The sequence below is a fragment of the Passer domesticus genome, chromosome 27, assembly GCF_036417665.1.
Source record: "Passer domesticus isolate bPasDom1 chromosome 27, bPasDom1.hap1, whole genome shotgun sequence".
In the NCBI taxonomy this organism is placed as follows: Eukaryota; Metazoa; Chordata; class Aves; order Passeriformes; family Passeridae; genus Passer; species Passer domesticus.
The window spans coordinates 1,684,722-1,712,707 of NC_087500.1; the positions used below are offsets into that span (position 1 = coordinate 1,684,722).

The 27,986-nt window shown below is 49.0% G+C and overlaps 1 protein-coding gene across 6 annotated transcripts; it reads left to right on the plus strand.

Annotated features, from left to right (window-relative positions):
- The first annotated feature begins 118 nt into the window (after positions 1 to 118).
- On the plus strand, positions 119 to 26,931 carry MAP3K14 (mitogen-activated protein kinase kinase kinase 14). Of its 6 annotated transcripts, XR_010350788.1 has the most exons (18): positions 119 to 240; positions 7,887 to 8,159; positions 8,709 to 8,778; positions 10,950 to 11,160; positions 11,267 to 11,863; positions 12,873 to 13,010; positions 15,116 to 15,245; positions 15,871 to 16,002; positions 16,422 to 16,526; positions 17,594 to 17,757; positions 18,088 to 18,238; positions 18,836 to 19,186; positions 20,424 to 20,530; positions 21,833 to 21,977; positions 22,502 to 22,602; positions 23,685 to 26,014; positions 26,103 to 26,154; positions 26,199 to 26,931. XR_010350788.1 is itself a non-coding variant. In XM_064399726.1 (16 exons), the coding sequence occupies exons 2-16, from the start codon at positions 7,907 to 7,909 to the stop codon at positions 23,847 to 23,849; spliced, it is 2,820 nt and encodes a 939-aa protein (XP_064255796.1). In that variant the 5' UTR covers positions 119 to 240; positions 7,887 to 7,906; the 3' UTR covers positions 23,850 to 26,931. The 6 variants fall into 6 exon arrangements, 3 of the variants coding, with proteins under 3 accessions (XP_064255796.1, XP_064255798.1, XP_064255797.1); XR_010350787.1 differs by having other exon boundaries at positions 23,685 to 26,154; XR_010350786.1 differs by having other exon boundaries at positions 26,103 to 26,931.
- Positions 26,932 to 27,986: the final 1,055 nt, after the last annotated feature.

The following is a 27,986-nucleotide window of genomic DNA, read 5'->3' on the forward strand; positions in this document are numbered from 1 at the left end:
GCGGAGCCGGGGCAAGGACCGCGCGGTGATTGGGAGTGGTGGGAGAAGGGGTGGGGTCGTGCGGCGAGACGGGGCGGTGATTGGCTGTGCGGAGACAGGGGCGGGGCCGTGGCTGGGTGCCGCCTGTCAGTGAGCGGGAGCTGCCGAAGAGGCCTGAGGGGCGCGCCGGGCTGTGCCGGGCGGGCCGGGCAGGATCGGCAGGATCGCGCCGGGCTGTGCGGGCTGAGCCGAGCCGGAGCGGTAGGTGCGGGCCCGGCCCCCCGCCGCGGAGACGGGATGCGGGTCCGGGGTGCGGCCTTTGGTCTGGGAGCCGCGGGGTGCATCTGCCCGCTGGGGCCTGGCGGAGCTTCCGCGGCTGCCGGCGGGAGCAGCGCGTGAGGAGCCTCGGCCCGGGCGGGGGCTCCGAGCGGGAGATGGGCTCTGCGGGCCCCGCCGCAGCCGCTCCCTTGGCAGCGCTGTGTGTGGGTGTTCGGAGCGTGGATGTCACTGCTGCCCGGCACCTTCCCGAGCCTGCGGCTCCCGCTGCCCCGGGCAGGCCGGCTCTCTGAGCTGCCGGTGCCCCGGGCAGGCCGGCTCTCTGAGCTCTCCGTGCCCCGGGCAGGCCGGCTCTCTGAGCTGCCGGTGGCCCGGGCAGGCCGGCTCTCTGAGCTGCCGGTGGCCCGGGCAGGCCGGCTCTCTGAGCTGCCGCTGCCCCTCAGGCCCCCGAACTCCCGGTGCCCCGCGTTCCCGGTGCAGGGACTTGGCTGATCCCTGGCCCTGGAGAGGGGAGAAGGAGGCAGGATGAGCAGAGCTCATCACAACACAACCGAGCCGGACCTTAATTCACCTGACCCAGCCGGTGCTTTTCACTCCCAGCGTCTCTTTGACACAGCTAAATGCCCAACTCTTTTTTTTCCCTTTTTTTTTCTTTCTTTTTTTTTTTTTTTTTCCTAGCAAAAGGTTAATATGTTTCTTTGCTGATTAATAAGTTGCTGCTGTGGTTGATCTCAGATGCTTCCTGTCAGCTTTAACTGGTTACATTAGAAACATGTGTTGAGTGCTCGCACATGTAGGACACAGCAGTCTGAAACCAGCGCCTATAAACAAAGTCTGAATTTCTTTTTCAACTGGCTTTCTAAAGGCTTTTATGAGTAATAATTCGCGCTTCTGTGCTGTGACATTAGTGATAAGAATAGTTGAATTGAGTGTGTCTGTAGTGAGCTGCTTTATTGCATTTTACCTCAGTTGAAATCTGTTGGCATGGCCACCGGATTCCTTGGGAATGAGTCATTTGCTATTAACTATTAAATTTTAACTGTATTAAGAGGCTGAATCTTGTAGAGAGCTGTGAAGGAGCATAACAAACAAACATAACTGAAAACCTAAAGGGTTTGTGGGCTCTGATCCAACACCACTAGAGTTAATGAACTTGAAGTTAATGAGTCTGTCCTGAGTCTTCTTTCCGTGTTAAATGGGAAAGGGTAAAGCAGAGCTGTTGTAGCAGTGATGAGGTGCTGAATTATTGTTATAATTGCCAAGAGGATGGAGGCAAAGTGACCATGAATCAGCTTTCCTTCTGTGACTTTTGAACTTTGCTGGCAAGTGTCAGATGTGTTGGTGGAGACAGAGGGATCGAAGCCAGGAGGACAGAAAGATTTCCAGGTTCTGAGATGAGCAGCTGGCTGGAGTAAAAGAGCCCTGAGCCAGGAAGGGGCCTAGAGATGCTGGGGGAGGGAGATGAGCATGCATGGAGGGACAGACAATTCCCATTATGTGGGAATTGCATCTGCAGGAGAGTGGGCTCTGCTGATCAGGGTTTAGTGACATCAGAGCCCTGAAGAAAATGGATCTTGTCTTGCCTAAAGGCAGTTCTGTTCCACAGTTTGTGTGGGAGTTTGTCTCATGAGAGTCTGCTCAGGCTGGACAGTTAGAAATCATCCCAATCAGTTCATATTTTGATTTTATAGTCACAACTGAATTGGCAGGACCAATCATTAATAAAGATAATGTAGAACTGCTTCTATCCATACTACATTTAACTAAACTTTTGGGTTGGTTTTGCCAGTAAGGCATCCCAGCCTTACTGCTTCCCCATGGATTTTATAAACATGATTGAAATGTAAAGCTGCAAAGCAGTGTAAAGTAACAACTGGTGACAGCCTGGCTCCACCTGCTTGGGCAGAATTGATTCTCAGGTGTGTCAAAAGTTGTCCCTTTTGGTGCTTTATTGTATAATTTTGTTGTAGTTTAGGAAATAACTTCATGAGTGGGTTGTCAAAGGCATGGTGTTGTTAAGTGGCCTGAGAGCTCTGTGAGAACAGCTGGGAAGCAAACCCTTATCAGGCTGAAGTTTGTTCTGATTATTTCTGTTCTCCTTGTTTACAAAGGGGTTGAGAAAAAGTAGCCATTCTCTGAGTGAATGGGCTTGTGGCAGTGTTTGAAAACTCTGGGCAAGTGGTGGTGCTCATATCTGTGTTCAGCAACATGAAAAGAATTGTTCAGGGGTGAGCTGTGCTGGGGCTGTCCTCGAGGAAATGAGGATAAAGGTGTGTTTGGGTGCTTTTAGAAATCTGCTGATGATTAAACCCAGTCAAATATTTCCCTGCAGATTTGGTAACCAAACTATTGCAATATCTTAGTGTCTGGCAACTAAAAAAAAAACAACTGAGGCTCATTAACGTGGTGTTTACAGTAAGCAACACCAGTGGCTGAAAGAGGATTTGGGACTATTTACTATCAAACCACTTTAAAGAACATGTTTACACACTGCCTATCGTTTGTAATGTGACGTGCTCCTACACAGGGCTGATAGTGCAGTGCTTCAAACAGAGAGCTCGTGGTGCTGTAGGGAGAAGCTTTTCAGCTTTCCCTGGTGCTGCTCAGGTGGATCTGTGGGTGCACAGAGAGGGACCAGAGGGGATTGTGCAGGAGCCCCTGGGATGGCTGGATGGGTCACAGTGCTTATCGCAGGGGGGGTGAAGGCTGAGAGCTCCCTGGAATAGCAACTGCTGCTCTGACTCACCAGGATTTTAATCAGTCAGGCATTCTATTTATTTTCACTTTGGAGCTTTAGATACACAAGGGAAGTATTTTTTTTTAATCCCCCTTAGACATGCACTTAAAGCAGCATTAAGTGTGTTTTGAGGTCGGGGGGCTGTTGAGTGCTACAACTGATTTTTTTAAGTCCCTTCTGACACAAACTGAAACTTGTCCTGCTGACAGCTCAGAGCAGTTTAAATCTCCACCCAGGCCTGGGCTACAGTAACAGGCCTTAAACTGCCTCGGCCAAAACCGGAACTGTCTGAATTTCAGTTCCATCTGAAACGCGTGCAGGCAGGGAGCCCATGGGGGGCATCCTTGAGGCAGGGATGGAGGGCAGTGGTGCCCAGGGTCTGAAGGGCTTGTACAAATAATTATGGAATAGTTTGGGTTGGAAGGGACCTGAGAGTTCATCCAGTTTCACCCCCTGCCATGGACAGGGACACCTTCCACTGTCTCAGGTTGCTCCAAGCCCTGTCCAACCTGGCCTTGAATCCTTCCATCTATATATCTATATCTATCTAAAGTGTATATATATAAAGTATATATGTATACATACATGCCTTTGGCCCCAAACCAAATTTTTAATGTGATCCATCCATGTAACAAGTATAACAAGTATAATCTATTTTTTTTCCTTTGGAAGAGCCTCCTCCTTGACAAGGTTTGGTGGCTTTGCACAAGGATTTTGCACCTAATACCCTGTGTAGGTTCTTTTGGCTACAGACTTGGCACTTTCTGCCATGCTCACTGACAGCTGTTAAGACTGGAAGGTCCCCAAAAGGTGTGTGGTGTTCTTCTCAGTTGACATTCCCTGCTCTAATGATGCAGAAATTCCTGGCTCTTCCCAGCTGTTGCTTTGTTGTGGTGGTCAGCAAAGCAACATGGCTAAAAATGCTCCTTGTGTTTGATCAAACCAGCAGCAGCTGCAAGGGCAACCTGAGTTAGTGCTCTGTGCACAGAACTCCTCTCCATAAGGAAGTGGGAAACCTCACTGAGACAACATGATTTTTAATCTTCTTCTTTGCCTTCAAACTAAATGTCAGTGTGAAACTGCTGCTGAATGAGTACACTCAGATGAGAAGAAATCTCCATTCTGTGAAAGCTGACTTAGGAAATCTTACATGTGTTTTAAAGTTCTTTCCCAAGTCTTTTTCGACTAAATGTATGGGCTGATCCACAAAGCAGTAAGTGAAGTTCTCCCAAAAGCCCTTGTCCATGGGGAGTGGAGCCAGGCACACCAAGCAGGATCCCATGTTGTGGTGTGGAGTGGTGCAGTGCTGGAAAGGTGTTTGCACAGCTCCTGTCCAGCTCCGAGTTTGTCTCACAATGACTTCATGACACACAGAAATGCTTTTTTAAGGTCCCTGCTCCAAACATCTTCCAGCTGAGATGGAAGAGCTGAAGAGGGACTTGTTTAGAGAAGGAAGGAGGAGATTTTAAAGGAGCAGAAAGCACGTGGTTGTCTCTTACATTAATAATGTTTAGGATCTCATTAGTTCTGACTCCCTTCAAGTCTCAGGTGACCTTATCCGGTATTTTAGTTTCTCCCACACTTAGCTGAGGGAGGAGCTGCCACAGAGCGGTGCCTTCACAGCACAACTGAGACTGTTTGGCTTTCATTCTGTAAAAACACACTTTCTGTTTTACAGCAGTGGGAACTAACATTAGCTAACCCAAGGTGAGTAAACCCTTAGTGAAGATAAGGAGCAAACAGGCTTCAAGCTGGTATCAAAAGCCCATTGTGGGTTAGGAGTGCAGTATCCACTCTTATCTCCTGCAGCATTACCTGACTTCCCCTTTCTGCCTTGAAAATAACGAGCCCATCACATGTCCACAGAAGGAAGAAAGTCCAGGATATGGAAATCAAGAGTATCTAAGTGAGCTGTATCTAAGTGAGCTGGCTGAGGGAGAGGAGAAGCAGTTCTGGGTGGGACACAGGCACCCCCCAGCTCAGGACCATGGAGCTCCTCATGCTGTTTGTCTGTCCCTGGGTCTGTACAGGAAGCTGTGCTCATCCTGGAGCTCTAAACAGGCAGGGGAACCACAGCTCCAGAGTGTCTCACGTGGGTAAATCCTGCTCTTAGTGGGCTTCCTGTGGATCCTCTGGTACCCACTTGCTGCTGCCCAGGCTCCCTTTTATCTGGAGAAGGGCTGTGGGGTGGGTCTGGGCAGAGACCGAGTGCCTGCGTCTGAATTCATGGGACTCAGGAGCTCTTTGCACCTCTCTTAGCCCCCTTCCACATGCACAGAGATGAGTCAGGCCTGTTCAGTTCTGAATCACAGAATCACTGAGCTTGGAAAAGACCTCCAAGGTCATTCAGTCCAGCCTTCAAGCAAATCCCACCATGCCCACTAAGCCATATCATGAAGTGCCATGTCTGCTTGGTTTTTTAACACCTCCAGGGGTGGGGACTCCACCAATGCCTTGGCAGCCCCTTCCAGTACCTGACCAGCCTTTTAGTGAGGAAATATTCCCAATATCCAACTTGAACCTCCCCTGACACAGCTTGAGGCCATTTCGTCATGTCCTGTCTCTTGTTTTCTGGGAGCAGAGCCCAACCCTCAGTTGGCTTCAGCCTCATGTCAGGGAGCTGTAGAGGGCCATAAAAGTCTCCCCTGAGCCTTTTCTCCAGGCAGAAGCTACACTTCAAAAACTATTTAAAAGTTCTGATTGCTTATTTTTAATCACAGCTTCTGCCCACCATGCTTTGCTGTACACACCATAAAAATAGTTGGCATTTGACTTTTCCAAGGACTGAAAATTGTGCAGCAACAGTTAAAGCAGGCTGGGCATGCAGGTTCTGGTCCTGCAGAGCCCCACAGACCTGAGTCACACATTAAACTGCCTGAGCTGTGCCCGGGTCGAGGCCGTTGCTCACGATTGCTGCCTCGGTCTCTTTGAGTCTGCAAGTGAGGCAGAGCTTTGTTGACTTTAATCTCAGTTATGTTTCCTTGTTATTCTTTGCCATTTTAGAGGGCAACAAGGACTTGCAGTTTTGTTTCTCCCCTGTCTCTGTTCTCCTTTGACTCAGCCAAGGAGGGACTTGTAGAATTATGTATTATTTGGTTTGCCCTGAAGGACCTTGAAGGTGAGGGGAGGGCAAGGAGAGACAGAGTTAATGCAAGTCAGGAGAGAGTGAGGATAAAAATAACCCTGAACTTGTCAGTTTGGTCACTGGTGGCTGGGTTAGTCATCTGGCAGGCTCTGCTCCTGCTGCTCCAAGGGATTATTTTACAGCACTGAGAATTGACATAATTTCTGTAGAGGAGAGGGAGCGGGACGGCCGTAATGAGTGGGATACTGTCATCAGCACTTCTTTTGCACAGCAGCTGTTCTCTGTTTGGCCGCTGAATGTGGTCATTGTTGACTTTCCTTGTATACCTGCCAGGTTGTTAGGTGACTCACAGCACCAAGGTTCATGCACTTGGCTCCCAAATGCCTCCCCTTTTCCTTGGTGGTCCTTCTGGCATGGAGCACCCACTCGTTTTGTCATTTTCCTGATTCATCTCTGTTGCCAGGAGCCTGTTGGAGTAAATGTCCTGTTGCCCCAGGCAGCTGCTCAAGGTGGGGGAAAAGGAAAGTGAAAAGGAAAGGGAAAGGGAAAAAAAAAATAAGAAATATTTGTGCAGATTGAAGCTGATGAGCCCCAAGGTGTGCTCCTGTAGTGCTGCTGATATCTGTTTTCCTGGCCTCTGTTAAAATGTCCCTCCTTGTCCTATCCTGGGTTTGTGGTGCTTAACTCCCATGTACATTGCTCAAGGTTTCTGAACTTCCATGGGTTGTTTAAGGGTGGAAATTTTAGTTTTAAGGTTTTACACTGGCACAAGGAAGGGGTTTCTGCACCTAAGGGGCAACAGAGCACATTGTGGTTTGTAAGCAAAAAACTGGTTTAACTTCTCCAGAATCCAAGGTGAGGGGCTACCAAAGCTGTACTCCCCAGGGGCTCATGCTGTGGGGAACTCTTCACTCTCCACACTGCTGATTTTCACCCCTGAGTATCCCCATCCTGCCCCTCAGTGCTTTGCTTCCATGCTGCTTTATGCCTTTCCCTTTCCATCCCCAGCTCTCTTCCACCTCCCCCTGTGCTGCCAATTGGCCAAGGTTTGGCCTGTGCTGGGACTTGTTTGGAGCTCCATTTGTGTTCCTGGTTTGTGCTGATCCCCTCCCCAGCTCTCAGGCAGAGGGGTCTGTCCAGCACCATCACTGTGCTCTATCCCACACCAACTTCCATGGATCCTGACTGTAACAGCCCCACTTCTGACAGGCTTGAGCAAGGATTGCAGAAGTTGTTGGTGATGTAGAGGAAGGAGGGGAGTGAGGGAGAGTCTCTGGGTGGGCAGGTTGGCTGCCTGAAGTCAAGCCTGGCTTCATTGAGGGAGGGTGAGGAATGGCTTTGAGGATGACTGAGCACAGGGTAAAAAGGAATTAGCTGGGTTTATGGCCATTCATGTGGTGTGAGAGCACAGTGTCATTCCCCCCAGGTGCACTCTAGGAGAACTGTCATGTCTTCCCTTTTTCTGGAGATGAATATTCTTCCCGTTTAGTGATATGGGAGTTCCTTCTTCTCCTTTGTTTCACTGTTTATACTTAAGGGAATATACCAAGAATTAAATTTCTCTGCAACCTGTGTGGTTGTATACTTTCAGTCATGACAATGTTGAATATTCAGATCTTCAGTGGTCCAAGTCAGAAATGGAAGACTGGTACTCCAGGGTTCTTATCCAGCTCAGAACATGGGCAGGACCTTGATTTGAATTATTTCTTAATTATGATGCCTTCAGGAGCCTCCTGTTTCTCATGAACTTGAAGCTGCTTCTGTCTGTGAAGGATTTTGACAAGTGTTTTGTTTTCCTGTCTTGCTCAGTGTCTCCCTGAAGCTGGGAAATGGCCGTGATGGGAATTGCATGCCAAGGAGCTCCTGATCCAGCTGTCAAGCACAAAAAGGAGCTCACGGCTGCTGAGGGGCTGAAGGAGACAGTGAGTGAAAAGCAGAGCAGTGTTTGCAAAGTAGAAGATTCAAAGAAGGTCATCTTTCACAGTCAGTGGAAAATCCTGAATGATGTAATCACCAGAGGAACAGCAAAAGAAGAAACAGAAGGAGGCTGTGCATCAATTTCTATTATTGCCCAAGCAGAATGTGAGTAGCAGGGCGGGCTGCGCTTCATTGAGAAAAAGGAATGTGTACAGAGGGATGAGATTTCACTCCCTCGGCGCTCCTGGAGAGCTGAGGCCACATCTATTTGTAATCCCCTGTGGGGTGGAGCTGATGACACATCCCAGACTCTATTTAGGAAGCTCATGAAATCTCCTAATAATGTGGCAGGATCCACTGAATAAAGCATAAATAACAGACCAGCATGAGGCCTGTGCACCTCCAACCAGATCTGTGTCCTGTGGGCCACCTGTTCTTAGCTGTCTTCTGAAAGGGGTTTAAAAGAGGGGATAAAGAGGAGGAAACCAAAGTAAAGCTGTCATCTGGGAAAGAGCTGGGGGATCAGGAGATAGCTGGGAAGCCTTCTAATTGTGGGGGAGGAAGAATGCAGTGTGGGTGGTGTGACATGACTGTGCAGTGATTGTCTGGATCACTCATTTAGCACAGTGGTAGAGCTGTTGGAGTCCAGTTGTTACCAGGAGAGACTTTGCCTGGTTTAAGACAAGTGATGATCCTGGGGTTTTTTTCCCACAGGTGAAAACAGTCAGGAGTTCAGCCCCACTTTGTCAGAGAGATCCTTCATTGCCCACAGTAAACGTTACAGGTGAGAGACCTCTTAATGCAAACACCCCTCTTCACTGCTGTTTTCTGACTAGTCCTTGTTCCAAATCACCCTGGCTCTCTGCACTTAAAATATTTTTCCAATAGCACTCCTGTTGGAATTAGCTCTTCAGTCTGAGGCCTGGTAAGAATGTGTCTTTCCCAAAACATCTTCCTATCAGGAAAAAATACAAGTTTAGGCACAAAGCCCTTGAAGCACCTTGCTGTGTCCTATTGGCAATGCCTGCAGATTTACTGCCCCTGTAGCCTTCTGGCTGTTTCTGAATGGTCAAATTTGCTTTGAAATGACTGGGTTTTTTTAAGGTTCATAGGCTTGACGTAGAAGGATCCAAGGAGAAATTTTCTATCTTTTTTAACTGAACTGTGTTGTTGCTTTTGAAACTGTTACACCATCTGCTGAAAAGCTCTGTGAAACCTGGGCTGCTGCTAGAAGGAGTCCTCAGAAAAGGGAACAGCTTAATTTCTTGGAAGGATAAAAGGGGATGAGAGAATCTTTGCTTAATGACAGCATCAACAACAGAAATTGTGAACACAGAGAAGCTGGAAATGGTAAAAGGGACAGTGACACTTGTGGTGGACAAGTGGAGGCCTGGGAATTGCTTTTCTGGAGTCAGCTGGGAATGAGCTGCTTGTTCTTCATGAAGAATATCTTCCTGTTGGGGCTCATCCTGGAGCTTTCTTATGCACTGGAGCCCTGTCAGGCAGCCCCAGCACCCTGAAATGGGTGACTGGGTACAGAATTTGGTGCTGCCTGTTTCCTGGTGGCTTCAGACCCCTTGTGGGGTGTGTGGTTTGACACTGCCCAGTGGCTTTATGATGTGATTCCATGAACCATCTGAAGTGCAAAGTGACCCATTTCTGAGGGATTTTATGTGGGATCTGGGGTTTTCTGGGATGCACACCAGCTGTGTGTTCAGACTCAAGGCACTGTGCTGATGTCATCAGCAAGAACTCTACTTATAGCATCTTTTAGCACTAAGACATCAGGAAAAGATGGAGAGAGTGGATGTGCCCTGCATTGCTGATCAGGAAAGGCAGAGAAATGTATCAGAACTGCTCCAAGTCAATGGAACAGTTGCTTCCTTTGAAGATCAAATTGTTTTCTCTTGGAGCTTAATTCTAAAAAAATCTAACTCCTATGATTGGTATTGAATCATAGACTCACAGAATGGTTTGAGTTGAAAAGAATCTTAGGGACTATTTCTTTCTGAGCCTAAGTAACTGCAGGCACATATCCCTCCTGAGAGTTCATCTCTCTGTCCTAGCTGGAGTATTGTGTATATCTGTACTCATTCTTAGAAATCATGTTGTAGTATTGGGCTTTACAAGCCAGCACATTTTGGCTTTTTGAAGCTGTTTTATTTCAGTGCTCTTAGTCATCCCTCTTCTCTGTGCAAAGCTCTTTTCCTTCAAATTAGAGCAGGCATTGATATTATGAAAACATTTATTAATTTGAATATTTTTTAAAATAGACTGCATTTATCCATCTCTGTGTTCACTAGAAGTCAACCACAAACTGTCTCAGAGCAGCCTAGAGACATGCAGTGCTTTCCCCTCTACTTTGCTATGTTCAAAAGAGAGACATAAAAGAAAGCTGGAGAGGGACTTGGACAAAGTGACAGGACAAGAGGAATGGCTTCCCCCTGCCAGAGAACAGGGTTAGGTGGGGTATTGGGAATTAGGAATTGTTTCCTGGCAGGGTGGGCAGGCCCTGGCACAGGGTGCCCAGAGCAGCTGGGGCTGCCCCTGCATCCCTGGCAGTGCCCAAGGCCAGGCTGGACACTGGGGCTGGGAGCACCTGGGACAGTGGGAGGTGTCCCTGCCATGGCAGGGGTGGCACTGGGTGGGCTTTAAGATCCCTTCCAACCCAAACCATTCTGTGACTCTCCATTCCAGTCTTGTTCTTCCAGAATTTGTAAATCCTGGAACACTTCAATGTTTTGCTTCCCCCACACCCTGACATTTCTTTTATACAATGCCAGAGGTGCTGCTGGGCCTGAACCTTGAACTTACCCCCGTTGGAAGGCAAGAAGTTGTGCTTTAGTTCTCTGTTGAGTTAGCACAGTTGCTAATTTTCCTTCTGAGGGCTGGAGGTGCCATGTGAGCTGTGCCTGCACTGCCCCATCTCAGAGCCCTGCTTGTTCTGCCTCCCAGCAGCCGCTCGGACAGCCTCGATCACATCCCCAACAATGTGGCCCATGCCACGGAGGGCAGGATGGCACCCACCTGGAGAGGGAGGCACCGGGGCAGGGCCAGGAAGAAGCGGCACAAGAAAAGATCCAAGCTGAAAGGACAGCCTGTGGCTGCTGGCAGGAGAAGTCCAAGAACTCCAGAACAGGAGAGCTGCACCCCAATTCCTGTCCAGGTGAGATTCTTCCTTTTGTACTGTCCCTGCAAACTCCTAACAGCTCTTGGGTGAATTTTGTGTTTGTACTGAGGTTCCTGCTCAGCTGTTTGATTTTGTTTTCTAGGAGGATGAATCCCACCAAAGTAATCTTTACAGAAACAGTTTTTGGGTTCCTGAATTTAACAAGGACTTGGGCTATGATCCACTGTCTTTTGAGAAGCCTGCTCATGCCCCTTTGTCCATGGGCAAACTCCATTCCCCAAGGAGCCAGTACAAAACTGAACTGCACAAGCTGATCAGCCCAATTCAGTGCCTTAATCATGTTTGGAAACAGAGGGACACTGTTCCCCAGCCTGAGACTCTCCATCCTTTTCCCTACAACATCCTTCCCCCCCATTTCCCACGTGTGGACACTCCTCTCCATGCCATGAAGCAGAATGCTCTGGACACATACTTCCATGGTGACCTCAACTATCAAGACAGTCACTTATCAGGCCTAAACTTAGAATATAATTTCACCAAATGCATCAACCAGTCCGTGCAAACCAGTTCAGACAAGCTTTCTGTGGAAGAATATTTGGTAGATGCCTTGAAGGGGAGCGTGAGTTTTGGTGAACCACAGAATTTGGCCAGCCTGGCCAAGACGTGGAGAGGAGGTGGGCTGGAGCTGAAGGAACAATTCCATGAAGCAAGTGAAAATGAAGGCGTGCTGCTGAATGAGGTGATCTGAGCCACTCTGAAGTGTGGGAGGCAGAGTTTCTCCTGGGCTTTGGGAGAGGGATAATCTGCATCCATGTGCTTGCTTCTAAAAGTGTAATTTCTGAATGGTTCTGGATCTGGTTTAAGCTGCCAGATAACAATGCAGAGTTGTTTTCTGCAGGAATTAAAGCCCTGCCTGTCTCAGACTGCTGGCTCCATGCTATGCTCAGTTACCAGACATGCAGGCCTGTCTCTGAGCAGTGGTTCTGTGCTTAGTCAGTCTTCAACCATGTCCTTTGTCTGCTGGGGAAGAGCCTAATCTGTTCAGCCTGGCTGCAATATTTATTGGCTCCGGAGTGTGACAGAAACCAGGGCTGGGCAGAAGGGGAGGTGCAGGAGGCCAGTCTGTGCCTCTGCTGGGACCAGCAGCTCCTGCAGCATCCCACAGGGCCTGGGCACAGAAATGCATTTGAATCCTAGGGACATGATTCACTTCTTCTGAATTCAGTTCTCTCTCAACACCTTAAAGTCCTCCTGGAGGACTTCCCTGGGGTCAGTGTGACCCTGTCAGTATGGTCTGTGGAGTTCAAGGTGTCCCTTACCTGCCTGAATGTGTTCACACTGACACCTGAGGCAGTCTCCATCTACTGACTGCAGAAAAGCTTTCACACAGTGTCTGCATTTAGTCACAGGAATCTGGGTTAGTTGTAGGATTCAGCTTTGTAGTTATGTCCTGCATGAGAAGGGAGGAACACAGGGCTCCAAAGCCATGCAAATCCTGGTGGCCTTTCTGTCTTTTCAGCAGTGGGATGCACTCAATTAGATCCAACAGAGCCCACAGAAATCAAGTAGGTTGATCCTATATGGTTTCACCCCAAGCCTGTGACAGAAGTAATCTTGTACTGAGATTTCTGGGGAGGTGCTGTGTATCTGTCCTCGTGCTGCTTCTGAGGGTGTTGATCTCTGTCTGTGCAGCTCAACATTTAAGTGTCTCTTTCTTGCTTCATTTTGTTTTCTGCTTGGACTTGCAGAAGCTGAAGGCGGTGGATTACGAGTACCGAGAAGAGGTTCACTGGACCAAGTGCCATGGTTCCTTGGGCATTGGCTCTTTTGGGGAGGTGTACAAAATAGAGGACAAGCAGACAGGATTTCAGTGTGCTGCCAAGAAGGTAATTCTGTGTGAGAGAAGGGCACAAGACAGCACATGGAGAGAAATCTCTTCCCTCTTTAGGGCCTTGTACAGTGACAGTGAATTGCTGCTGTTGTGTCCAAAGAAAAACTTGGGGGGTGGCAGACAGAGAAACAGCTGGAGGAGCTGTATGTGCACAGGGACCAAGCTTCAGCAGCCAGAAGAAAAACTTATTTGGCTTTAAAGTGTGCTGAAAAGGATCCTGGGTGCTGAGGCAAGAGTAGAGCTCTCTGAATGATTGTGAGTGACTGCAGGGCAGCAACAGCTGTGTGGGTTGTCTCTTATCTGACTGTTCTTATCTGAAACCATGTCTGCTCTAAGTGGTTACATGGCAGGTATTTATTGCCTTGTTGAAAAAGGAATAAAGTAGGAAAAACCCAAGGCAGTCAGTAGGATCTGAAAACAGAGCTTTCATCTCCTCAGTGTCAGCTGCAATGCTGGCACATTGTTCTGAGGTGATGCTGTTCCAGATGCAGCAAGGGATGTGTTTTTCCAGAAGCTGGCACTATAATCTATTGTACTCCAGGATATGCCATTGCCACATGATGTAGCAAGTGTGTGGAATATAACTTGGATCAGGGCATTGATTTGTGGGCTGCTGTGGGGGCCTCAGGGATGCAGACAGGGATAATGCAAGGAGATGAGGAAAATGTAAACTATTTTATTTGAACTTACACTTGAATACTTTCATCACCTCTGTGAACTGATGTTTCTCACATTGCTTCACTAGAAAACTTTGTGTGGGAAGTGTTTGCCTTGAGTACAAAAATATTATGTGCAAAAAGAACTGTAACTTTCGTTTTCCAGTTTAAAATGTTCATTTTCCCCCCATTCACACTGGGCCCAGCTTGCCGTGCTCCCTGAGGAAAGATGTAAGAGTCAAGACAAGCCAGTGTGTGTATTTATTTAACCATTTCATAACCATTCAGTTGTCAGCTATAGAAACAAACATCTCTCAAGCATGTAGAAAATTAATTCCTGTTCTGCATCCTCTCAGTTCAGATGTGAAATCTTGTGGTGACACAACCAGCTTGTTTCCTGTCACTGTGTAGCTATTTAAATCTATTATCCATTTGACAAATCCACAGCCTTGGGAGAAATAGCTGTTCCTTGTGGGGTGTATTTTCAGGAAGGAAGATGGTTGTGCTGAAAAGGGAAACATGAAAGTAGGAGAAGCTGAAGTCTTTCAAAATGTCATTTCCCCCCCTAATTACTGAAGGATAAATGATGCTTCTTTATATCAGGAATGCATCTTCTTAGATCACACTCTGAAAGCAGAGAGTTCTAATATGCAGATTGGACACTTTTCTATGCTCTATTTAATTTTCCATGAGTAGCTGTCTCCAGTTCCTGCTGCCTCCCTGTGACAGGAGGCCACTACCTCACCTTCTCTCACCAGACTTGGTGCTGGAAGCACCTGCTCTCCAAATTCCTGAGATGAAAGAAAACCAGCTATAGCTGGATTGCTGACAGAGAAGAAACATGATGCATCTTTTCCCACCAGAATCTTCATGACTCATGTTTTCCTTCTGGACTTCAGCAAATTCTTGTTTTATTTAGTTTGGCTGAACTTAGTGAATAAAGTTTTTCTTTAACCATTTGCAGGATGAGCACCACCTAACAAGGTGATGATGCAGATCACTGCTTGTGGACATATTTTGTACTCCCTCCTCTTTTGGGGGAGTTGAACTTTTGCCAAGTTTTGCACCATCCCCAGGGTTTTTTTCCCCTCTCTTTCATAAAAGCAGAATGTTCAGTTGTCAAAATTATCTTTTTACTGAGACAGAAATTACCTTCCTCTTAAGGGGTACTTGTCCTCAGCTGTAATCTGGAGTTACTGCAAGCTGGCATCTCTTGTGGTGGATTTTCACTTCCCTTAGATAATGAGGGTTTATCACCCCGAGCGTTTCCACTTCTGGCTGCACCCCCCGAGTTCTATTTGGGATGGTCACAGAATTAAGTTTGGAGGAGACCTCCAAGACCATCAAGCCCAAGTAACCCGTCTCTGCTGTCTCACAGCCCCCAGGGAGGGGGGTTGTGTGAGGATCCCTGCCAGCAGTGGCTCAGCTCTCCCTGTTCCTGTAGGTGCAGCTGGAACACTTCCGTGCCGAGGAGCTGACGACGTGCGCGGCCGTGACGAGCCCCAGCGTGGTGCCCCTCTATGGCGCTGTCAAGGAGGGTCCCTGGGTCACCATCTTCATGAAGCTGATGGAGGGTGAGCAGGGAAGCACCACTGGCACTGTCCAGTGCACATTGACCTCCTTTTCCTCCTTCCCCAGAATCTGTTAGTTCCTCAATGTAACCAGGATGTTCCTGGTGTGAATTCCCGAGTGGGTTGGGGTGGGTGTGTGTAATCCCTGCAGTGGGGGGAATGATTCCCAGCCCTGCCTTATTCCAGTTCAAGGTGTGTCTTTTTCACAGTAAAACACAGCTGGGGCTGGTTTGTGCTTCCTGGTGGGGCTCACTGCCCTGGCTGTCTAAGCAGACCTCGATGATTCCATTGCCTGGTCCTCTTTTTCTGGCCAGAACCATGGAAAACAGGCTGTGAAGAATGAGTGGTGGTCAGTAACACCTAGAATTGCCTGTTGTGATCACAGAGCACTTGCTTTTGCTCCAAAGCAGCACTGTCAAACTGACACTAAGCAAAAAACCATATGAACAAGGCCTGTTTTTGTGGGCAACAAAAACTCAACAAACAAAAGGAACAGAGCCATGTGTGGAAGAGAAGTGCTGTCAGACCTGGAAAATCTCATTTTTTCAATGGAAACAACCAGGGATGCTAATGATGCTGGGGAGAATTTAAAGATAAGATAACATGAACTCCCTGGATTCCTTCCTAGGTGGCTCATTAGGGCAGCTCATTAAACAGAGTGGCTGCCTGCCAGAGGACAGAGCCCTCAGCTACCTGGGCCAGGTGTTAGAGGGTCTGGAGTATCTTCATGCTCAAAACATTCTCCATGGAGATGTCAAAGGTAGGAAAGTGTTTTGAAGTACCTTGTTCTTCCCTTTTCTTAGAAGAGGCAAACTGCTTGGAGATTAAATTATGGGATTACTTAAATTATGGGATCTACTTACTAGATTTTCAGATCTATGTTTGAAATTAGAGTTTCCCTTGGTTCTAGACTGCTGGGAATATCATATTTGTCACCTCTTCTTGTCACCCCATGGGTCTGCCAAGCTGCTTGCCCAGGCTGGCCCACCATTGGGCTACAAGAATCTCCAGGGCAGGTAATTGATAGTTTATAAGAGATAATTACAGCTCTGTACTTGCTTAAGCCAGTGACAGGAGAAATAAATCCTTTGGGCTTAGACAACTGTAGCTGTGGGTGCTTTTGAGTGTTTTCCCCATCTCCTGATGCAGAGGAGACTAATGAACCCTTCTTGTTGGCAGCTGAGAACGTGCTGCTGTCGGCTGATGGGAGCAGGGCCCTCCTGTGTGACTTTGGCCACTCTGCTCACCTGCACCCAGATGGGCTGGGAAAGTGCTTGGTCACAGGTGAGGCTTTGCTGCTGCTCTTCTGAGGAATTGCCCTTCTGACTCATTCTCTCCCATGAACATTTACATGTGGCTGATTTGCAAGCAACTGCTCGGGGTGTCTCATTTATTGGTATTGCTGTGAGGCATCCCACTGACAGCCAAAATGACCTGAAATTTGGGAGGTGATGGTCCTGATCTCCCAGGCTAGAAGGGTTTTTGTAAAGTTATGTCAGCATGCTGCATTCAGTGTTTTGTCCCTGCAGGAAACCACACTGTAACTTTAAAATCCTACTCAGACTTGTTGTGTAACTTCACTAAATAGCAGGAAAGAGTCCTGATTTCCACTAAAGCAAAATTCCTTTTTTTTTTGACAATTAAGCTTAACCATGCTTCTTCATGCAGATGTGGAAAGAGAAGGGCAGGTTTTCCAAAGTCCAGCTCATGTTTTGCCTCCCAGATTTGCTTGAAAGAGAAGTTTTATCCTTGTAGGGGATGGGTCTGAGAGGGAACAGCTTCTGAGAGCACACAATACTGTTTTTGGGTTAAGGTGGAGCCCTTCCACTATGGAGAAAAGCTGGGAGAGCTCAGATTCTTCAGCCTGGAGAAGAGAAGGCTCAGAGGAGACCTCAGAGCCCCTTCCAATGCCTAAAGGGGTTCCAGGAGAGCTGGAGAGGGACTGGGGACAATGGCCTGGAAGGACAGGGCAAGAGAAATGCCTTCCCACTGCCAGAAGGCAGAGTCACATGGGATACTGGGAAGAAGTTCTTCCCTGGCAGGGTGGGCAGGCCCTGGCACAGGGTGCCTAGAGCAGCTGTGGCTGCCCCTGGATCCCTGGCAGTGCCCAAGGCCAGGCTGGACACTGGGGCTTGGAGCCATCTGGGACAGTGGGAGGTGTCCCTGCCCATGGCAAGAGGTGGCACTGAATGAACTTTGAGGTCCCTTCCCACCCAAACCACTCCATCCTGCCAAGCTGACATGTCTCACTTTAGCTGAAAAGAGAGGGATTCTGCCTTGGGCCTCCTAGCAGTGGCACTGGAGCAGTTCCCTTGGCTGCGTGCAGTGACTTTTCTCCTGGATGGTTTCAGGGAACTACGTGCCTGGCACAGAGACCCACATGGCCCCGGAGGTGGTGATGGGGAAGCGCTGTGACTCCAAGGTGGACGTGTGGAGCAGCTGCTGCATGATGCTGCACATGCTCAATGGCTGCCACCCCTGGACCCAGTACTACAACCACCCTCTGTGCCTGAAGGTGAGTGACCCAGCCTCTCTGCAGCTGAGCTGCCAGAGCTTGTCACTGCTGGCCAGGGAGCCCTCACCTCAGGGGGGGTGGCTGGGAGCCAGCTGGGCCTCTGACAGGAGCTGAGCCTTCCCTGTGCTTGCTCTGCTTGGGCTGTTCTTCCATGCCCTGCTCATGACTTGGGTGTGATTTTTGGGCCATTCAGCTGTAATAAAATTACTGTTCAGGTCTCACTTAATGTTTTCATTTCAGTTGGAAACACTGTTGGGGTGGGAAGAACCTTCCTGAAATCAAATTAAGCCTCTCTGGTCTAACCTCTTTCACTTCCTGTTTGTTACACAGATCGCTAAAGAGCCGCCTCCTGTGAGGGAAATTCCACCTTCCTGCAACCCTCTCACTGCTGAGATTATTAAGCTGGGGCTGGAGAAGGAGCCTCTGCAGAGGGCATCTGCATCAGAGCTCAAAACTAAGACCAGCGTGGCACTCGAGGAAGGTAGAAATGTCCTGATGTAACTGATGCAGCTGAACCTTCATATTCCCACTGGCAGAGCTGCTGGTGCTGTTCCTTTTGGAAGGGCCAGTCTGTTTTATTGTCCAGTATATCATTTTCACAGCATTGATGCCTATTTTGGGTTGATGGCTTCTGCCTGCAGCCGAGTGTTTGTCACCCAAATAAAAGATAATTTCCTGTGTGTTGTCACATGCTCTTCTTCCTTCTCTGCTGAAGGAGGTGAGCTCTCTGTGGGTTTGTTCAGGTGCTGTGCCAGGGCTCCTGTCAGCTGAAGCATCAGCTGCGTCTGGAGAGCCTGGTGTGCAGCACAACTGCAAGCAGGGGTTTATTGCATCCTTAGCTGTAACTCATACTTGTGGTTCAGTCTTGCCCCTGACACATCACTAATTTATTTCAACTTAATCCTGCTGAGTGGTTCTGTAATACAGCAAGAATTTGTGGAGGTGATCTGGTTTTATCTTTTGAAGAAGCTGGGCATTTTACAGCAAATGTGCTTCAAAAATTCTTACAGCAAAGGAAAACTTTTACCTCTTTTATTGCTTTATTTGATAATGTTTGTATCCTTTTTTTTTTTTGTAGTGGGAGGTGTGAGAAGCCCCTGGAAAGGTGAATACAGAGAGCCCAGACATTTATCTTTGAACAAAGAAAACAGTGCCCAGACATCCCTGTCCCCCACAGTGAGCCCAGTTTCTGAGATTGGTTCTGACCCAAAACTGTCAGTCAAAGTTTCCTGTGGCAGCCCAGTCCTACCACCTCCATCTCTGGAGCAAACAGAGGAGGTTGAGGGACCCCACTGGAATGAGGGCAAGGAGTTACCTGAGACCTGTGATCCCCCACCCCTCTCCTCAACTCCTCTGCCCCTGAAGAGCTGCAGCCACGTGGAAAGAGCCACAACCATTTCAGAGCAAGAACTTCAGCAGCTGGAAATTGGTGAGCACTGGGCTGGGGAGGAATTCAGCTCCTTTTGCTTGAGAGCAGGATAAAAATACAGCTGCTTTCTCTTGGCTTGTTGACAGTCATTTTTGGGTTTTCAGCTTGGATGTCATTTTGCTCATAGTTCCTTTCTCGTTACACAAATTGCTCAAACTTCCTTCAAACTACCAAAACTAATAGTTCTTAACCAATTAAATGTGCCACAAAGGGAGTGAACAGAATTTCCTTCCTCCTGAACAGGGGGGAACCTTCTGAGAGAGGTGCAGGAACCTCTTGGAAAGCAGCTTCTTTCAGTGCTTGTTTGCACTGTGTAAACAGTGTCAGAATTCCAACTTCATCTGCAATTCTAGGTTCAAACATTTTTTTTTTTTAATTGAGGTAAGCCAGGATAAAAATAAAGGAATGGCAGATGTCAAGCAAAGCAGTGCAGTTAAAATCAGCCTGCAACTGTTTAGTTCTGGGCATTGGAAGACCTACAGCCATCAGCCAAAGAATTTGGTTGCAACAGCAATTCAGAGTTTGAAAGCCAGCAGTAAATTCAGTGTGGAAATCAGTGATTTGTCCAGTTCCACTGCCCCAGTATAACTCCACATTTCACTTTTTTTTTTTCTCCCATATTTTCTAGTCTTTTTGATTGAATTGAAAGAAATTAGGAAGAGAATGGTTTGAATTGTAACTGTGTCAGAAAACTGAGGAATTTTAGGGGTTACTGATGGGCAGCTTCTTTCTCTAATGGCTTTGGGTCTCAGCAGCATTGTAAGAGCTGGTTATGTATGGGATATCTGGATATTATCAGGAATATTTGCAGTATTTGTAAGTACTTGTGTCCAGATAAGGGAGTACAAACCTCCAGATACTTATGAGAGCTGAGTACATGAGTTTGACCTTTCCCTGATAATGTGGATGAATTGAAAGTGGAATCTAATGTGGATGAATCTCACAGGTGACATAATGGGCAAGAACTGGTAAATTTGGGGTGCTATTTTGCATGTTGTTGCACAATCCATCCCCTCTTGGCTCAGTTTCCCTGTGTCACAGTGCCCTGTGGCCTCTGCATGGCAGAGTTGTGTGTTAGGCTCTGCTGGCACCAGTATGAATGTTCATTAAATATTGCTGAAGAAGCTTTGGGTATTAATTGCAGAGCTGTGATTAGAGCAGGGAGGCATGGAGGGAAACACTGGAAATGTCTCCCTGAAAAACTGGAAATGTCTCCCTTCTCTTCCTTCTGCTGCAGAACTGTTTCTGAACAGCCTTTCCCAGCCTTACTCTCTGGAAGAGCAAGAGCAAATGCTTTCATGCCTCAGCATCGACAGCCCCTTTGTGTCAGATGCCAGTGAGAAGGTGAGTGGGGATGGATGGGGGTGGCTGGCTGGTCCCCTCGGGAAAACTGGAAGCTGTGACCAACAAAAATCTGGAATTTCTCACCTTTGCTGCTTCTTTCTGACACCCAATTTGCTGGGGAGCACCTTGGGAAGAAAGCTTTGCTCATGCCCAGTGGGGTGTTGAGGGTTGTAGCTGTGCTTTGGTTCCCTGTCCAGCATGGATCCTTTCCTCCAGAGGCTCTCCTGTGCTGTATCCTCGCCAGAAGCTTCGAGTGTGTGGATACAGAGAATCTCAGCAGCCTCAAGCCTGTCTGTGCAGGAGAAGGGAGCTGGGGAAGCAGTGATGGAAGTAGGAGCTGTACCAAGCAGCTGTGCAGGGTCTTCTTCCTGGCCATGGCCACCAGTGAGAGGTTAGGGAAAGACCAGGAGAATAGGACAGGAAAACAGAGACCCAAATCTTGGATATTCATTCCCAGCCTATGGATCTATTCTCCATGAACTTATTTTAACCCATTGACAGTACTGAATACATAGTCTTAGTCATTTACCAATTTCAGGTAGATTGCTTTGCTCTCTGGTGTTCCTAAGGTAGGGAATACCAGTGAGGAACACTGAATAAGCCTTGTGTTGGACCAGGGAAGGACAAAAGCCCTTCAATCACAGTTTTCAAAGACACTGAGTCCCCAATTTGTGCATTCTGGCATCTGCAGGAGTCAGTTCTGATTGGGAGCAGCTTTGTGTCCTATTTCTGTCTCTCTTCTGAGTCTTCCAGTGCTTTTGAGGAGGACTGAGGGAGTTCTGCACAGCTCAGCTGTTGACACACACAGAGCAGTGTGGGATCTGACTCTGCTTGGTTTTTCCCACTAACACCTACGCCATACCTTTAACTTGGTTTTGACTGGTTCAGACATCTGCTGGTGTCAGATTGACTGGGGCAATACAGGCCCTTCCAACAGTGCAGCAGCATAGGGTCTATGGTTGGTTTTGTACAGTTAATTGCTTTTCCTGGGTGTTTCTAATGTCAGTAAGTGACAAATATTTTAACTGATGCTTAATTCTCCTACCAGTCAGTACAACCCCTCTTTTCTCACCCAGCTTTTCAGCTCATTATTGATTTAACTATTGAGGATATCTGATCATGTCTGCACACTGTTGCACTGCTATCCATTCCCTTTCCCAGATGGCACATAAATGTTACTAGCACCCAGCCTTAAATCCCTGTGGATTTCCACCTTTTTCCTCCTGACCTTATTTTAATGCTCATCTCCTGCCAGCTCATTTTCTTTCAGAACCTTAGACAAACTTGTGCTTATTCCTGCAGAACTCCATGAAGGCTTCTCACAGCTTGAGGGACACCATGAGCTCTGGGATCCATTCGTGGAACAGCCAGGCAGAGGGGCAGAGCTGCAGCTGGAACAACCTGCTGAGCCGCAGCCGGCCCACGGACACCCCCAGCTGCTTCAACGGTGGGTCTGCACCCCCCAGCTGGCAGAAATGGCCAGCAATCACTTCCTCACCATCTAGACAAGCTGGATGTGGAGTTTCTGAACTCCTTTTGTCCTTCAGTTGCTGTGCCAGCACAGACACCCCTAAAGATGGGTTATGAGGAGGCCCAGTCTGCCCCAGTCACAGATGGGTCTGTACAGTAAAATCCAGGGAAGTTCTGAACACACAGAGCCTGTGTGTCCTGCTTCATGCAGCTTCCATGTGCAAGGAATGTTTTATAACCACAAACATCTACCCAGAATTTTGAGGGCATATTGTGCAAATTAATGCATCCCTTCAGCTGCTTTCTTCTAAATGCAGCTCTGCTCTGTGAGTCATTGCTGTCTGCAGCAAGCTCCATGCTCGGCAAAAGACCTACATAAATTATATCCTTAATGACAAAAATGAGCTTTTCCCCATGTGTGTGCCTTGTCAGTCAGTTTTGCTGTGGGCTGTGAGGTCCTTGTGGCTCAGCAGAAATTTAAGAACCTCTTGTGCATTCTAGGAGTGAAAATCCAGATCCAGTTGCTAAGTGGAGAAAATTTGCACATCAGGGATTTCCACAGGACAAAGGTGGGAGACATTGCCACGGGGATAAGCAGCCAGGTGAGACACAGACTGGAGTTCAGTGCATCATTTGAGGAATGATTTCTTCCCTTCTGCACCCTCATAACCCCTGAATGCCAGAGAGACCCAGGAGTGGTTCAGGGATCCTTAGGACACCTTTAGAAGCAGAACCTCAGTGCTGCTGTTGTGAGTGTGGTACCAGAGGATGTTTTCTGGATCATTCACAGAAAAAATTAAGTTGAAGAAGACGTTCAAGTCCAACCTTTGACCAAATCCCACCAGGCCCACTAAACCATATTTCCAAGTGCCACATCTACTCATTTTTTGAACCTTTTCAGGGATGGTGATTCCACCACTGCCCTGGGCAGCCTATTTCAATGCTTATCCATTCTTGCAGTGAAGAAATTTTCCCTAATATCCAGCCTAAACCTAGTACCAAAGCTGAATTGTAATCCAGTGCCAATTTTCAGAGTGAGCACAAGGATCTATATCATAGAATATAGATATTCTGTGCTGCAGCTTAAAAAAATCCTTCTCCTCAATTACAAACTCTTTCCCCTCTCCCTGAAGAATCATCATGAGGAGTAGCATCAGCTCAGGGAAAGGAGCTGTGTTTGGCTGGGGTGCTTTCAGCTTGTTCTCTTGGAGATGTTGAAGCACTCTTGTGAACCTCACAGCAGGCTGCTTTGGCTGTTCCTGAAAAAAACTCTGCAGTGTCTGTGGGACTGTGACTCATCTCAGTGTAAAACGGGATCTAAAAGATCTCAGTGTAAAATGGGATTGTCTCTAAAAGGTGTTGCACCAGTCCAAAAAATGTTCCAGTGGTGCTGATTCTCTCCAGACTCTGTTCTTGTGGCCATCACAAAGCAAAATACCTGGAGAGGAGCTCAGGTGCCCAAACATGGGCAGCTCAGGACCCCCTAACCATGGCCCAGAGCTCGGGAGGCACTTTGGCAGCAGGGTGGGCACTGCCCAGCCCAGTTCTGAGGCATTTCCTTATGAGAGGAGTTCAGGATGTTCCTGCCAAGCACGTGCCCCTCCTGGGAGCTGTTCTTGCCTTGGGAAGCCGGGTGTGATGTTCTGGAAGTGCCACTGAGCCCTGTGTGTGTTCTTCCCCCCAGATCCCCGTGCCTGCCTTCAGCCTGGTGACCAAGGAGGGGCAGCCTGTGCACTACAACATGGAGGTGCCTGACTCTGGCATCGAGCTGCAGTGCACCCTGGCCCCCGACTGCAGCGTCAGCTGGGCCTGGCGCGTCAAGCACGGCCAGCTGGAGAACAGGCCCTGAGCCCTGCCTGCTTCGGAGGTTTGCACCTTGTGAAAGGAGGAATTGCAAAAGCTTCTGAGCTCCCTGCCGTGGAGCACCAAGTGCAGTGGCTGGGCTTTGTGCTGCAGCAGGATCACAGCTCACTGCCCTCGGGCCTCGCTTCTGTCGGCTGCTCTGATCCACTTCCAAGACATATCCTGAGCTTAGACATTCCCCAGGACAGTGGGAACTGCTTGTTTTGGTTGTGTTAGAGCTTGAGAATGGTAGGTGGAAATTCCTCGTTTTTCAGAGGAAGGAGGTCGTGCTTTTCAGGAGAGCAGGGCCATGGGGTGAGAACCCTTGCTCTTGCTCCAAGGCGAGGTCGGTGGTTGCTGGGCTTGCCCAGAGGAGGAGGTTGGGTGCCCTCAGTGTAGCTGGGGTTGGTTGTGCCAAGAGGAGCTGGCTGACTTCTTTCCAGCTGGAGGAAAAAACATTTCTGTATGCTCTGGGGAGCATTATCTCCACCTCAAGCCTTTTGCATGGGGAGAATCCACAGCAGTCACTGGCTGGCTCTTGGTTTCACCTCCCACCCTTCCCCACAGTTGCTTCATTCTTGAATGAGAAAAGAATTTGTTCCCAGAAAGAGCTTTGCTTGCAGCTCCCACCTGCAGGTCCCAGAGGAGCTGGTGCTCTGTCTGGTGTCCCTGGCAGGCAGGGCAGGAGAAGGGTACAGAATTCCATGGTGGGAGGGTGGAAGGGTTGTTCCTCCATCCTGTTCCCACCTCTGATGTGGAACTTCAGGTGCGCTGTCCCATCCTTGGAGGAATAAGGGACATCAGCTCTGTCAGCTGTGACAGGGCTGAATTTAATTGCAGAGTTTATAAAAATCTCCCTCCCAGCTCCCAGTCCAACCCAGTGCCCCAGTTCTGTGAGCTCAGCCTGGCCTCACAAGGCTTCCCACTCCTCCCCTCACTTCAGGCTGGGTTCACTGAGTGGGATGAGCAGCTAGGCCTGGAATGCCTTAAGCTTTAAACTGTTTTTTTTTTTTTTACTGATTTGTGAATGTTTGGAACATACTGAAACCTCACGGGTCAAGTTCAGGTGGGCAGGTGTGTTCTCCCCTCTTCATCCCAGAGCAGATCCCGAGGGAGGTGTGAGCTCCCAGCCTGCTCAGGGCTGCTCCAGGCCTGCCACACCTGGCAGTCACAGTCCCTCCCTTGGCTGTGGCTCTCCAGAGCTCTGAGGCTGCAGCTGAGCAGGGGCTCTGCATCAGCCTGGGCAGAGCAGGCTCCCAAAAGCCAAGGTGGGCTCTGCCAGGTCCGTGCTGGTCTGGGACACAATGGGGCAGCAGTGCTGGCAGTCTTCCCAAGGGAAGTTCACTTCGGAAATAGCTGGGAAAAGCTGAACTCTGAGCCTCCCTTTTTGAGGAGCAGCAGTCCTTAAACAATGGATGCTCTTTCCCTTTGGTCTCCCAGAACATGGGCTGGTTTTGCTCCACCAGACAGTGACATCCCTGATCAGAAAACTCAAGTTTGTAATAAGAATTATGTAATAGGAAAGTGGAACTCATGAAGAAAAATTAAACCTGTCACCACTTTGGGTATAGTTTTTATAGCACTTTTTGTTCTAAAGCACTTAATACATTGTCCAAAATAGGCACCTAATTATATCTACTATGCCACATTCAGAGTCTTTTTAGTAAATAATTAACACATTATGCACGTCTTCCAGGAGGGAGTGGGGAAAGGGGGAGCTTGGCTCGATTTCTTTTTTCAGATGCCATAAACTACTAAGAGTTTAAGCTCTGGAGCAGGAGGGATCAAAGTGCCTCTTCCAGGGCTCCCATGAGCTGCCAAGCACAGGTTCAGTGCCTCTCTGGCTCCTTTCCTGATCTTCCTCCAAGGGGACAGGAGGAAAACTTGGTTGTTTTTGTGAGTGTGTGATGATGTGTCAGTCCCAAAGCATCGTGGGTTCCATCCCAAAGGCTGCACCTTGTGCCTCTGTCACCTGGGGGATGCTCCCATGTGCTGGTATCTAGTTCCATGCCTAGGCACTGGGATTGAGCCCTGGAGCAGCAGCGAGGGAGCAACAGGACTGTCTGCAGCACTCCTGGGCTCTGCATCTGCAGCATTAACCTGAACTCGGGCCACCTGCACCAGGGCAGGGAACCCTCCTGGGCCTGGGGTGTCCTTGCAGGGCCCATGGAGGTGTCTGTGTTCCCAGGCCCATGGACATCCCCTGGCCCATGGAGGTGTCTGTGTTCCCAGGCCCATGGACATCCCCTGGCCCATGGAGGTGTCTGTGTTCCCAGGCCCATGGAGACGTCTGTGTTCCCAGGTCCATGGAGGTGTCTGTGTTCCCAGGCCCATGGACATCCCCTGGCCCATGGAGGTGTCTGTGTTCCCAGTACCCTCCTAGCAGCATTAGCCAGGATTCACCCTCTTTGTTTTGTCCAAAGCCTTCAGTCCTGTTTTGCTGCCACCACAAGTGCCCACGTGAGGCTGCAGGTTCCCAGCCCAGGCAGCTTGGCCGTGTCACTGCTCTCAGGGTGGGCTGTGGTGTCACAGTCCCTGTCTGGGGACAGACACCTCGGCAGCCCCACAAACCACGGGTGCCTTCCCAGTCCCTGAGCTGGGGTTCTCCTCTGGGACGGTCTCCAGGCTGTGCTGCCAGCCAGCCTGAGCTCTCCCTGGCTCTCTCCTGCTGCCAGGACACTTTCCTCTTCCCTTGGCTTGTCACTTTGCTGTGACAGGCACAAACAACCCGGCTTCCAGATGAAGGCAACACTGACAGCAGAAAGTCGGGGAAGATTTGCATTATCCTCGTTCAAATTTGGCTGGAACTGTCAGGTTTCATAACGAGTGTTTAGGACAGAACCCCAGCTCAGGGTGGGGAGGACAAGTAGGAGGGATAAACACAGATGGCTCTTGTGGTGCAGCTCCTTCCGGAAGTCTGGAAAAATCCCTGCTGGTGGAGCTGAGGAGCTCGTTGGGCAGTGGGGGAAGGTGCTGGAACGAGGAGCTTGTATGGAATGAATGACACTTTATAAAACTGTGATTTCTTGAAGTTAATGTTTTTGACCTGCATTTTCACAGGGAAAAAAATAAAACTGAAAAAAAAAAGATTTGTTTGTTGTCGTTGCTGGTGGTTTGATGTGTTGTCCCAGAGAATGAGATGGTGATGCTGAATGAGACATTTTCCAGGAAGAGGAGCCCGGGCTGATTACACTCTGCTGTATAACTTGGGTTTGGGGGATTCAGGAGAAGTCAGGGGCAAGGCTTGGGCACTGCCCAGGCTTCCTGGGAATGGTCCCAGCCCCGAGGCTGCCAGAGCTCCAGGAGGGTTTGGACAGCACTGCCAGGGATGCCCAGGGTGGGATTTTGGGGTGTCTGGGCAGGGCCAGGAGTTGGACTGGGTGATCCTTGGGGGGTCCCTTCCAGCCCAGGATATTCCAGGATTCTGTGATTTCTGGGGCTGAAGAGGCAGCCCTAACTTGGACGGATCCCAGGCTTTGCTGGACAGCCTGGCACCTCTCCTTCCAAGCAGGCAGTCCCTTTCCTCCCCCTGCCCCGTTGTGGGGGATTTGCTGCCCTGGGAGCTGCTCAGTCTTGCCTTGGGAGGCGCAGGGGTGAGGCAGGCAGAGCTCTGTGGATCCCCCCACAGCTCCCAGTGCTGCAGCCCCTCTGCTGCTGCTGCTGCTGGGGCTGTTTGTCTGCACAGAGCTGAATCCTTCCAGTAAACGAGCCCAGCAGGCTGGGGGGGGCTGTGGCCAGGCTACTGAGTGAGGACAGTTATCCTGAAACACATTTTTTGTGCTGTCATGCACCCACATGTCTGTGCTGTGAACAGACCTCAGAGCTGTTGTCCTCAAAAAAAAAAAAAAAAAAGGTGGGTGGTTTGTTGGTTTGTTGCTAGAATTCCAGTTCCAGACTGGATTGTGTTAGAAGGGACCCTAGAGATCATCTCGTTACATCCTCTCACCTCCCACTATCCCAGGCTGCTCCGAGCCCCGTCTAACCTGGGGCTGGGGCAGCCACAGCCACTCCCTCCATCTTTCCATCCCTCCGTTCATCTTTCCCCCTTCCCCCCTTACTCCATCTTTCCTTCCTTTTCTCCCTCCCTTCATGACAGCATCACCACCCCATGCAAACCCTTCTCCCAGACAAGTCCTTTATCCTC